The 12792-nt window shown below is 38.2% G+C and overlaps 1 protein-coding gene across 33 annotated transcripts in view; it reads left to right on the top strand.

Annotated features, from left to right (window-relative positions):
• RFTN2 (raftlin family member 2) overlaps nt 1-12792 on the top strand; it is a 78294-nt gene that overhangs the window by 9736 nt on the left and 55766 nt on the right. For 6 of the 33 annotated variants that reach the window (XM_081581552.1, XM_081581545.1, XM_081581567.1 and 3 more), the window contains 2 exons: nt 5129-5182; nt 6324-6470. In XM_081581552.1, the coding sequence (XP_081437678.1) occupies nt 6332-6470 (139 nt within the window). In that variant the 5' untranslated portion in view covers nt 5129-5182; nt 6324-6331. Of the gene's footprint in view, nt 1-5128; nt 5251-5770; nt 5894-6089; nt 6471-12792 lie in introns of those variants that run through there. The other 27 variants (XM_081581550.1, XM_081581539.1, XM_081581541.1 and 24 more) reach the window with 8 other exon arrangements.

Below are 12792 nucleotides of genomic sequence, written 5' to 3'. Positions count from 1 at the left end.
AGGCTCCTCCGTCCATGGGATTTTCCAGGCAAGAGTACTGGAGTGGGGTGCCATTGCCTTCTCCGTGCTCCTTATTGGAGAAATGCAAATTAAAACTACAATGAGGTATCACCTCACACCAGTCAGAATGGCCATCATCGAAAAATCTACAAAGAATAAATGCTAGAGAGGATGTGGAGAAAAGAGACCCTGTTACACTGTTGGTGGGAATGTAAATTAATATAGCCACTGTGGAGAACAGTATGGAGATTCCTTAAAAAAGCTAAGAATAAAACTAGCATACAACCCAGCAATCCCACCATAATTGAAAAAGACACATGTACCCCAGTGTTCATAGCAACACTATTTACAATATCTAGGACATGGAAGCAACCTAGATGTCCATCGACAGATGAATGGATAAAGACGATGTGGTACATACATATAATGGAATTATTACTCAGCCATAAAAAAGAATGAATTTGAGTCAGTTCTAGTGAGGTGGATTAAATTAGAGCTTGTTACACAGAGTGAAGTAAGTCAGAAAGAGAAAAACAAGTATTATATATTAATGCATATATATATGGAATCTAGAAAAATGAAATTGATAAACCTATTTGCAGGGAAGGAATGGAGATGCAGATATAAAGAACAGAATTGTGAATATAGTAGGGGAAGGAGAGAGTGGGATGAATAGACAAGGTAGCATCAACATATATACACTACCATGTGCAAAATAGATAGCTGGTAAGAAGTTGCTTTGTAACATATGCTGCTCAGCCTGGCACTCTGTGATGACCTAGAAGGGTGAGGTGAGGGGAGGGAAGGGAGGGATGTGATATACATATAATTATGGCTGAATTGTGTTGCTGTACAGCAGAAACCAACACATTTTAAAGCAATCTTCCTCCAATTAAAGAATAAATTATAAAAATAAAAGTTAAAATAGTAAATTTTTTATTGCTTGTATTTTACTGTAATAAAATGTTATCTCACTGTGGTCTTGATTTGCACTTCCCTAAATAGAAGTAGGGGGCTCCCCAGGTTACACTAGTGGCAAAGAACCTGCCTGCCAATGCATGTAGACTTAAGAGATGTGGGTTCAATCCCTGGGTCGGGAAGATTCCCCTGGAGGAGGGCATGGCTACCCACTCCAGTATTCTTGCTTGGAGAGTCCCATGGACAGAGAAGCCTGGCAGGCTGCAGTCCGTGGGGTCGCAAAGAGTCAGACAGGACTGAGCAACTAAGCACACAGCACAGTGCTTTTAACAGGTCAATAATTACTTAGGAAATTTAACTACACTTTGAATCTAACATTACATTAAATAGTTAAAACTCAATGTTGGTCTGCTAGGTTGTGAATTCTGGAGAAAATAAACTGGCTTTTTGATCTTTGTGTCCACATAGTGCCTTACTATATAGTAGGCATTTCATAAAACTGGTTGTTTTGAGGGGTTTTTTGCCTTGCTTGCATGCAGAGTCACTCTCAACTCTTTGTGACCCCTATGGACTGTAGCCCACCAAGCTCCTCTGTCTATGGGCTTTCCCAGGCAAGAATACTGGAGTCGGTTGCCATTTCCTCCTCCAGGGGAATCTTCCTGACCCCGGGAATCAAACCTGAGTCTCCTGAGTCTCCTGCATTGGCAGGAGGATTCTTTACCACTGAGCCACCAGGGAAGTCCTCTTTTTTGGATGAGGACCACATAAAATAGATTGAATTTTAAAATTTTATGATCATGCAAAAACTTTTCTCTGTACAGAATGGGTTGGATGATACACATCCCTTTGAAGCTTTAAGACTTCAGTGAACTCACGTTCCAAACTTGAGTAGTTACCATGAGAATAATATGCTACCAATTATAAAGAAAGCTGAGCACCAAAGAAATAATGCTTTTGAACTGTGGTGCTGGAGAAGACTCTTGAGAGTCCCTTGGACTGCAAGGAGATCAAACCAGTCAATCCTAAAGGAAATCCACCCTGAATTTTTATTGGAAGGACTGATGCTCAAGCTGTAGCTCCAATATTTGGCCACCTAGTGTGAAGAAGGTGACTCATTGGAAAAGACCCTGATGCTGGGAAAGACTGAGGGCAGGAGGAGAAGGAGGTGACAGAGGTTGAAATGGTTGGATGGCATCACTGACTCAATTGGCATGAGTTTGAGCAAACTCCAGGAGATAGTGAAGGACAGGGAAGCCGAGCGTGATGCAGTCCATGGGGTCACACACAGCTTAGCAAATGAACAACAAGTTATGGAGAATGGTTTCACAAAGCTCATTCATTCATTCATTCATTCAAGGACTAGGTGGGCCCATACTGGAACATAGACAAGAGCTGATAATACATCTTCATCATATCTGGCCACACAAGAGTCTGCACCTGGGAAAACTCCCTATACAGTACAGAGCTGAAAACTGTCCCTGAAATCTACAATTGGCAGCAAATATAAATCAATAGAAAAAAATGACCAATGTTAAAAACATTTATTCCAGAAATGTATCCTACTTAATGTAATTACTCAATATACAACAAACCTGGGGATACATGACAGACAAAAGATTATCTATGAAAACAAATATGATTGTGACAGTTGGATGTCAGAGGGGGGAAAGAACTGACTATTTTACCATTTGTATTACAATTAGCAGATACACCAAAAGTTAAACAAGAAATAAGGATGGGAGGAAATAGTAGAGCACAGATTTCTAAGACGGTGAAAACAATTCTGTATGACACCGCAATGGTGGATATATGTCAACATATATTTGTCAAAAAATTGCTGTACCTATTTTTCAAAAGGTACAACACCAGGAATGAACCCTAATGTCATCTAAGGACTCTGAATGATAATGATATATCAATGATGTGTGATTGATTGTAACAAATGCACCATAACAGTGCCACAATGGTGCTGGGTGTTAGTGGAAGTTTGTGCGTGAGTGGGGATAAGAGGATTTATAGAAACTTTCTGTACTTTCCACTCAATTTTGCTTTGAATCTAATATTATTCTAAAATATCAAGTTTATTTAAAAAACAATAACAAAACCAGAAAACAGACATTTTTTTTCAAATGGAAAAATATATTATTGAAGAAATGTACATTTTTCTTTAGTACAAGTTGGGAATGCAAGACATTGTTTAACCAAAAGTATTTGTCTAAAAATGTACAAGCATTAAAGAGATATGGAGCAAATATGTATGATAACAAACAAAAGCTTACTGCCCAAAATACAGTTTTAAAGAAAAAAAAAATCTAAAACTTCCCTGTTGGTCCAGTGACTCCAAGCTTCCAACGCAGGGGGCACAGTTTCCATCCCTGGTCAGGGAACTAAGATCCCACATGCCATGCAGCAGAGACCAATAAAAAGAAAAAATATCTAACATTAATATCTTAAACAGTTTATAGCCAACTACATATTTCTGTAAGTAATGTAAATGAATTATTTACTCATTAGAATATATTTTCTCATCTGATTTCCTTGTATGTAAACTATTTCCTTTGACCATTTATGAAGTAAAATCAAAGAATTTAGGAATTAATCCAAAGTAGGGAAAAAGTAATCTTTACAAAATTCTTCACCATAAAACTTTGAAAATAGCCAAAATGCTGTTTATTAAGCATAATATTAATATAACTAAATCCTATATAATTGTTAAAATAGAAGGAATGTGTGGCATATTGACATGGAAATGTGTTTTGAAATATTATTAATAGTCAAAAATTTCTTTTGTTGGACTTTTTGAGAGAAACATGATTAAGTGATGCAATTCTGAACTAAAGGAAGTACATTTCCTTTTTCTAGAGATAACAGAAATTGTTTGAGGACATAATGATGCATCTTAGTCATTCATCTGTTCAATCATCAGCTGTTAACTGGACTATTGCAGTACTTTCCTGAATGACTGGCCTCCCCCCATTTTGATCCTGTTAAGACCATCCTCCTCAAATCAACCATAGTAACCTACCAAAAACACACTTATGTCACCTGTTTATTTCAAACTCCTCTTTTAATTTTGCCATTTGATTATATGATTTTCCTCTGTTGTCTACAAAATAAAGTTAAAATTCCCTTTGTGTAGCTTAGAAAGCCCATTACACTGACTCTTGCATCCCTTACAACTTAGTCTTCTTTCAAATTTTATGTTCTAGTAATTCTCAACTGTGTTGTATTCCTTCAAATTCATGCCATACTGTTTCATGATTCTGTAATATGATCCATGCTTTTCCCTTTTCCTGGCACATACTCCCCACCTCTGTTTATCTATCTTATGCATATTCATCCTTCAAAACAGCTCTGTTATACCCTCCAAGCTGAGTTACAGTCTCTTTTGAGGGTTTCTATAGCATCCTATGAATGCTATCTTAGCAGCTACCAAATCAAATTGGAATTATCTGTTTATAAGTCTGTCTTCCCCATTAAGAATTCAGTTTCTTTAGGGCAGAGGCCACATTTAGTCAGCTGGTGTACCCAGCCAGCATTTAATTTAGTGCCTGGAACATAGCAGATACTTAATAATGCAATGATTATTTAATAAATAATTTACCAAGTACAGCTATAGGGGTTAGTGAGCTTCAAATATATTCGTGCCATTCTAGAGCTCACAGCAAAAGAGAACATGAAAAATGACAGGTATGGAAGCACTGGGAATAGTCAAATCAGTCACACTAGATCAGAATCTGCTGTCTTTTTAGCCAAATTTACCCAGAAGTTGCTTATGACCAACCATGCTCATCCTTGAGAATGAAAGACTATGGAATTTTCCTCTGTTAAAAAACACTTCTGAGAAGTAAACTATTTAAAGAAGGCAGAAGGAAGAGACAAGAGGTCATAGTGATCTATAAACTAAATAATCTATCCCTTTTTGAGAGTTTTCATGTGCACTCTTCAATATAACTTAAAAATCTTTTCAGGCTTGTGTTCTGTAAAATCTGAAATTGATCAAGATTAGTTTTGTAAATAATGGGAATGGTGGCAGAATCACTTCCTTTCTATTACTATTCTCAACCCTGTTTTGTAATGTAAAAGCACATTAACAAATTTATTTTATGCTATTTGCCAAGCATAATGTTAAGATATGAGGTAAGATTATCTCATTCAACCTTCATAACAAGCCTGTGAGGTAAGTACTATTATTAACTTCATTTTACAGGGGAGGAAATTGAAACTTGAAGAGGTGCATAACTTGCCCAAGATCACGTCTCTAGTACGTATGGCATTAGAAGCCGTATCTGAACCCAGGTGGTCTGATTCCAGGGCTCACAGTTCTGATAAGTATGTTATCCTCATCAGAATGATATGTAAATGGTAAAATACAATAACACTCATTGCATTGTTCCATTATGAACTGTTCTTGACTTCAGGTAAATAGCAACTTGTAAGGCTGAATGAATCAAGTTGTCAGTTGTTGTTTTTTAATTGAGGATACTCTGGGACCTGTGGAAGTGTCAGTTACTATCATAAGTCTTCTAACAGTAGAATATTTTAAACTTTATAGATGTTAGTGAAACTAATAATCCACATTAATATCTCTTCTTTGCAGTTAAATCTTTTTATTATGTTTAATATAAACATTTTATATGTGGCAGTTTAGTATATGATTTTTCCACAACAACAACAAAAATCCTTCATGTGAAAAGAAATCCTCAAAAGAGCTATCTAAAGACTAAGAATGGAATTTTTTTTTAACTTTAACGTTTTTCCTTCTAGACTCCAGAAATAGTTTCCTGACTTCCTTTCTGGAAATGATTTTTGTTTCCAACCACGTTGAGAATCCATTTTTTTCATTCTCTCTCTCTCTCTCCTTTTGCTTTCTTGGTAGTAGGAGGGAGGAAGGAGGGGGTGGGCGCAGGAAAGAGGGAAAAGAGAAAACAGAAAAAGAATTGCATGCCACTATGTCTGAATATAGCCTCTACTTGTAGGTATTTCCATCTGATTTGCACTTTTGCCTTTTATGTCCGTTTCTGGACACCTTCTTTATCATCCAGCCAACTGAAATAGACAAAGCACTGTTGGTGCCCTGAGCGACAGAACTCTGGTAGGGGGCTGGCTGTAAATTGACGTGGCATGGAAATTCTCCGCTAAGTTGTAGCAGCTTGCATGTTTCTACTAAGATCAAGCCCAGCCTCCCAGAGCTGTAGCTTAATCATCATGGGTTCAGCGACTTTACAGAAAAATGGATAGAAAAAATCTTCAGCTCCTTTCTTTGGACTCAAATGTTTTCTTTTTGAGTATCTATGTTTTAGGGGAAAAAATCCAAGCAGTTAAGTCTGTAACTTTCTTTTTGCAGCTTAAACAACAGAGTTTGCTGGTCTCCCTCCCCTATCCTGCAATTTAATTCCTTACAGATTTTGCCATGGGGTGCGGACTTAGAAAGCTAGAAGACCCTGATGATAGCAGCCCTGGAAAAATATTTTCTACCCTGAAGAGACCGCAAGTGGAAACAAAGACAGAATTTGCTTACGAATATGTATTGCTGGACTTTACATTACAAGGTATTTTTGCTTCTATTTTATTTGTTAAATGAAAGATTTCAAAGATAAAAGACTACTAGTTTTTTTAAGGATTGGTTTGTGGCTTTTTAAATGGTGCTTCATAATTAGATTGTGCAATCAATCTAACAATAATGCTTTGTTTCTTAATTACATTCTGAAAGATTTCAGTTCTGTTTGCTTTGTTTTTTGTAAATTTGGCTCATATGTACTTTATAAAATTAGAAAAACTGCTTGGAAACAGTTCTTTCACTTTTAAATCAAATGCTTATTTGTAGAAGGATACATGAAAAACGCTTGCTTTCTCGGCCAAGTAGCTATAGCCTTAATGACAGTTTGTGTTTTGAAAAAGATCTGAAAGGCACAAGAAGGTGGCATGTAGGAAATGTTACTTGCATCATGTGGAAGAATATTTGCTAAGACAATTCTGAGGCTTCCAACTGTGTTAAATGTTGTGATTGTGCTATTCATTTGATATTTTTGATCAAACTAAACCTGAAGTTTGAAAATACAGTAAAAAAGAAAAAACTATAGTCTTCTGTAAGATACTTCCTTTGCTTGATACCCAGACCCTAACAGAGAACCTCCCTGTTCCAGAAAGTTGGAAACACAAATAAACAAGCCCAGATGGCAGCCTTGTGCATGGAACAGAGGCAGCTCGACTTCACAAATACTTTACCTCACTTCTTTTGGAAACTTTACTGTACAATCACATTGATAAAACTGGGTTTTTAAAAAGCAGAATATATCCTTAATTATAGGGTACTAAAAATGAAATTGTCTTTCTTGCTGTTAGAATTTCCAGATATCAGTATTAAGTTCTTATTGGCAAGTTATTCTTTTAAATTCTAATAAGCTGCACATTTTGTCAGTTAATAGGTTTATACTAAGTATATTATCAGGTTGGATATTAATTTCTTTTAAACACAAATTCTCCATTTTTTGATTTGTTCTGTGAACAGTGCATCTTTGTGCAAGAAGCAAGAGCAGCCCATTTTTCTTTGTCAAAAACTGAGCTAGCCAGCAAACAAACTCCCTTCTGGAAGCATATCCAAAGTCTGTACATATATTTTTAACATATTTACATTTCCATTTTTACCTAAGGCTAAGGCTACCAAAAGGAAAACTGTCAATATTCTTAATTTTCTTTTTAATGATGAAAGTTAAAAGTAGATAAAATAATGGTGATAATCAGAGAAGTAACTACTCAAATGAATTTTTCTATACTTTTTCAAAAACCATCATTTGAGAAAATATTTGTGATATGGTGCTATATTTTCTCCATTGATTGTCCTTGTCAATTAATTTTTAGGACTGGTTTTTGTAAATTCAAGGACAAAAACACATATTTTCCTTAACCTCAAAACCTTATCTGTTCATAAAGATTAGGCCAGAGCCATTCTGATCTGTGCTTTAAGATTTGTTGCACAAATCCCCATAGGTCTTAAAGTAACTTGAATTTTTTTTCTGATTTATTTCTTCCCAACAGTGTTAGCAATGTCAAACAAGTTTGTTTAAATGCAACCATCCTTGAATCAGAAAGATCTACAGTTTTCTTCACAAGTCATTTTAGTTTTGTTATTATTAGAAGCCCTTTTCTCTGTGAAAGGAGTAAAATTTCTACCTTTCACTCTAGGTGTTTGGATGAGATGATAGAGTATTACAATATAAAGTGGAGATACGGGCATAGTTTACAAATACTAACTCAGAAAGCAAGCATATATTTTAAAGTTGCACCTGGTTCCTATTTGGTCCAGGCGCCTAGACTCCTGGTGTTCCCTTTCTCTCCAATTCTTCCACATGTTTTCGGTTTTGTTTTGTTTGTGTCTCTGCCTTTGCCTCAGAAGCCAAAACTCAGTATCAGCCCAGCTCCACAAATCACCTTGTTCTCTTCTGTTGTATCTCACCTCCACCTATTCCTCTAGTGTGCAGAGAAGTGAGTCACATGAGGGTTAAAGCATGCCAGCCTTCTAGATTTAGCCCCAGCCATTCTGACCTGGAGTTGCTGAAAGGACTACTGAATAGTGGCATCTTCTGCCTCTCAGAGGCCATGTGCAGTGAGCAACCTTCCAGGAAACAAAATGGTCTAGTGGCGACAGCTGTGTGTGCTCATGAAGAGCCTGTCTCTTACGTTGTTCTCCTCTGTTTTTTCCCAACAGAGAACATGGGATAGGCAGTAGGTCCCAGTGGGGCAGGAGACCCTTTGAAATTTCCAGTCCCTTGTGTTATAGTGGCTATAATTATCTTGAACAATTTATTTTCCATTTAGTTCCATTCCCTCTGTGTGTGTGTGTGTGTGTGTGTGTGTGTGTGTGTGTGTGTGTGTGTGTGTGTGTGTGTGTGCCTTTCCCACACTTTTTTTTGGTGGGGTGGGGACTTTGAGCCATTATTTATATATCTCTGGTGGTGGTGGTGGTTTAGTCGCTAAATTGTGTCTGACTCTTGCAACCCTATGGACTATAGCCTGCCAGGCTCCTCTGTCCATAGGATTCTCCAGGCAAGAATGCTGGAGTGGGTTGCCATTTCCTATGGGAAAAATAATAGTCTAATCATTAAGCACACAGAGGTCTGGAGTCAAGTTCCTGGCTTCTGAATCTAGGCTCTTTCACTCACTTATTTAGCAAGTTTATGAACTTTGCTGTATCTCAGCTTCTTCATCTATAAAATGGGGATTCTAATGATGCTTACATAATAGAATTGTTTTAAGGATTAAAGGAGATTATACAAAATAATCTCTTTGAAAAAGTACTTGGCACTTGGTAAGCAAGGCTTCCCAGGTGGCTCGGTGGTAAAGAATCTGCCTGCAATGCAGGAGACACAAGTTTGACCCCTGGGTAAGGAAGATCCCCTGGATGAGGAAATGGCAACCCACTCCAGTATTCTTGCCAGGATAATCCCATGGACAGAGGAGCCTGACAGGCTACAGTCCATAGAGTCACAAAGAGTCAGACATGACTGAGTGACTGAGCACCCATGCACACAAGCACTTAATAAAAGTTAAGTATTATCCCTCCTAGCTTTATGCCAGGTATACTAACTGCACTATTGAGATTTCAGCACAGTCTTTGTGATAAATTTTCTGGATTATTGTATACTAATCTATACATGTGTATTTATGAGAGTATGTGTCAGAATTTCTGACACACATTACAAAATTTATTAGTGAAAAGTTAAATGAACTCTGCAAATAATCCAGAAGGGTTGGTTTGCCTTCTTGGGCAATCCCAGAAAATAATCTGAATAACCATGGCCTTAAAGATTTTTAGAGCATATATAGCTTTATGATTAAAAAGAAATTTCTATAATATTAGAAACCCAAAAGAAGGACAGATGGTAACTTCCTTATTTGACTTGCTAATAGAATTATGTAAAAACGCACTGAGAAAACTTTTGCTGGGCCCTGACTAGCTTTCTTATTATGAGAACAAGAAACTCTCATTGTCTTTTGTTATCATTGTTACAGTAATATATATATTGATGTATGGATTCCATAGAAGATGCTGATAAGTAATGAAAATACAAAAAGAAATAACACATAGTTTTTGCCTTCTGGTATTTTAAATTCTAATTGGTCAGACTGGACAAGATCATGAACTCCTCAAGGTCAGGAAGTATGCCATGTCCACCTTTACATTGCTGTTTGGCACAAGACTGATGGCCAATAAGTGGTGTTGAAATATTGGGCTTCCCAGGAGGTGCTAGGGGTAAAGAACCTGCCTGCCAGTGCAGGAGACCTAAGAGATGCGGCCTCAATCCCTGGATCAGAAAGATCCCCGGATCAGAAAGATCCCCAAATTGGGAAGATCCCCTGGAGGAGGGCATGGCAACCCACTCCAGTATTTTTACCTGGAGAACCCCATGGACAGAGGAGCCTGGCGAGTTACAGCCTATAGGGTCACAAAGAGTCAGACACGACTGACAATGTGGACCTACAATAAGGAGAGGATGCAAGGGGCATTTGTAACAGACATTACCAAAGAGGAACTTAGCCTATGGCTGGCTGGATAGGAAGGGACAGAAAGAATGAGAAATCCAGGATGACTTCCCAGTTCTGAGCCTGAGTAACTGTGGGAATAACCATGCCTCCCACAGTAGGAGGGGCATCCCACAAAGAATCAGTGGGTGAAACAGCAATTCCATTCCCGGCACGTTGCCTGTGAGGTGGCAGTGGAATATCCTGGCAGAGAGAGTTATAGGTACACGGCTGGAGATGATGACTTCCAGGAGGACTTGAAGTAGATAAAGTCTTAAAGAGGGGAATATGGGCAGAGCATAAGTGTCTTGGGCTGAGTGATCAGGCATATTTAATGGTATTGAGGACAATGCAACAAAAATGACAGAGTCTACAAGTCATTCCCTCGTAGCTCAGTTGGTAAAGAATCTGCCTACAATAAAGGAAGCCTGGGCTCAATTCCTGGGTCAGGAACATCCCCTGGAGAAGGAAATGGCAACCCACAACAGTATTCTTGCCTGAAGAATCCCGTGGAACAGAGGAACCTGGAAGGCTATGGTCCATGGGATCGCAAAGAGTTGGACATGACTTAGCGACTAAACCACCTCCAACAAAAATGACAGAGTCTGAGGACAACTGCAACTTATATAGCACCAGAGAAAACAAAAAGCAAGAAATGATCAGTAATTTTAAATACTAGAGAACTTTCAAGAAGAATGAAAATGCAGCACCAAAGAGAATGCATCTAAAAATCAACAAGAGATGAATAAAGTATCAGAAATGAGGGAAGGAAGGAAAGAAGGAAGGTCAGTCCAGCTAAATTTTCTGTATCTGTTTGACTCATAAGTTCTTAAATCTTGGGACTTCCCTGGTAGTCCAATAGCTAAAGCTCTGGGCTCCCAGTGCAGGGGACCCAGGTTCTTTCTCTGGTCAGGGAACTAGATCCCACATGCCTCAACTAAGACCCAGCGCAACCAAATAAATAAATAAATATTAAAAAAAAAAAAGTTCTTGAATATTCCTCAAGCCGTCAAAAGATTTTCAAATATAAAATGCTACATAAAAAGAAATTTATAGCAAAAATTGTAAATTTACTCAAGCATCAACATAATCCTTGGTGCCTAGTGCAAACTCCTACCAGGTGAAAAACTGCATACAGACTTTTCTTATGTTAAAATTGGTGGGATATTTTGGTTTAAAAATGTAATAAAACCTCACAATTTCAGACTGTTATGGAAGAGAAAGATCCCATTCTGACCTGGGGGAGTACGGAATCTCTGATAATAGCATACAGTTAACCCACTTGGTGGCTCAGATGGTAAGGCGTCTGCCTACAATTTGAGAGACTTGGGTTTGATCTCTGGGTCGGGAAGATCCCCTGGAGAAAGAAATGGCAACCCACTCCAGTACTCTTGCCTGGAAAATCCCATGGACCGAGGAGCCTGGTAGGCTACAGTCCATGGGGTCACAAAGAGCTGGACACAACTGAGCAACTTCACTTTCACTTTTCAACCCACTTGACTAAATGTTGATGTTGGGAGAAAATATATTCCTACTGGCAATCTACATTATATTGGGTTTTTTTTCTTATATCTGGGTGGACATTTATTTATTCTCTGAACTAACACTTACTCAGCACCTACTGAGCTCAGAATGAGGATACAAAGATAAGTAAAGCCTAGCCCTTGACTTGAAAGAACCTGCATCCTAGCGAGCATCCTGCTGAGGGGCATTCATTTAGAGTGCAAATACTCTGTGCTGTGATACAGGCTTTGCTAGAAATCTGAGGGTTGTAGAGGTGGAAAGAAGAGCACCTCCACTTGATAGGTAGATCCAGAAAGACTCCTTAAAAGACATGCCCCCTCGGGCTTCCCGCAAGTGGTAAAGAATCCACCTACCAATACAGGAAACACAGGTTCAATCCCTGTTCTGGGAAGATCACACATGCCCATCTTGGCAACTAAGCCCATGTGCCACATATACTGGGTCGGTGCTTTAAAACCGGAAACCACAAATACTAAGCCCATGTGCCACAACTACTGAAGCCCGTGCCCTACAGTCAGTGCTTCACAACAAGAGAAGCCACTGCAATGAGAAGCCCAACATCGTGATGAATAGTAGCCCCCACTCACCACAAGCAGAAGCACACACGAAGCAACAAAGGCCCAGTACAGTCAAAAATAAATAAATAAATGTATTTTTTTTTAAGAAAAGAAAGCTTGCTTAGTTGCTAAAAAATGTTTTTAAAAGGTTTTTTTAAGTGCCACCTCCTATCATCTAAAGAATGAGTGGAACTTAGACAAAGATTTGTATCCATAATACATAAAATGCAACTGAAAATCAAGAAGGAAAAAACAACCGAATAGAAAAATG

Source organism: Giraffa tippelskirchi, chromosome 3 (genome assembly GCF_054371585.1).
Source record: "Giraffa tippelskirchi isolate mGirTip1 chromosome 3, T2T-mGirTip1v1.2.pri, whole genome shotgun sequence".
NCBI classification, from domain to species: Eukaryota; Metazoa; Chordata; class Mammalia; order Artiodactyla; family Giraffidae; genus Giraffa; species Giraffa tippelskirchi.
The sequence above is the reverse complement of the archived record's forward strand: the minus strand, read 5'-3'. Positions and strand labels throughout refer to the sequence as shown.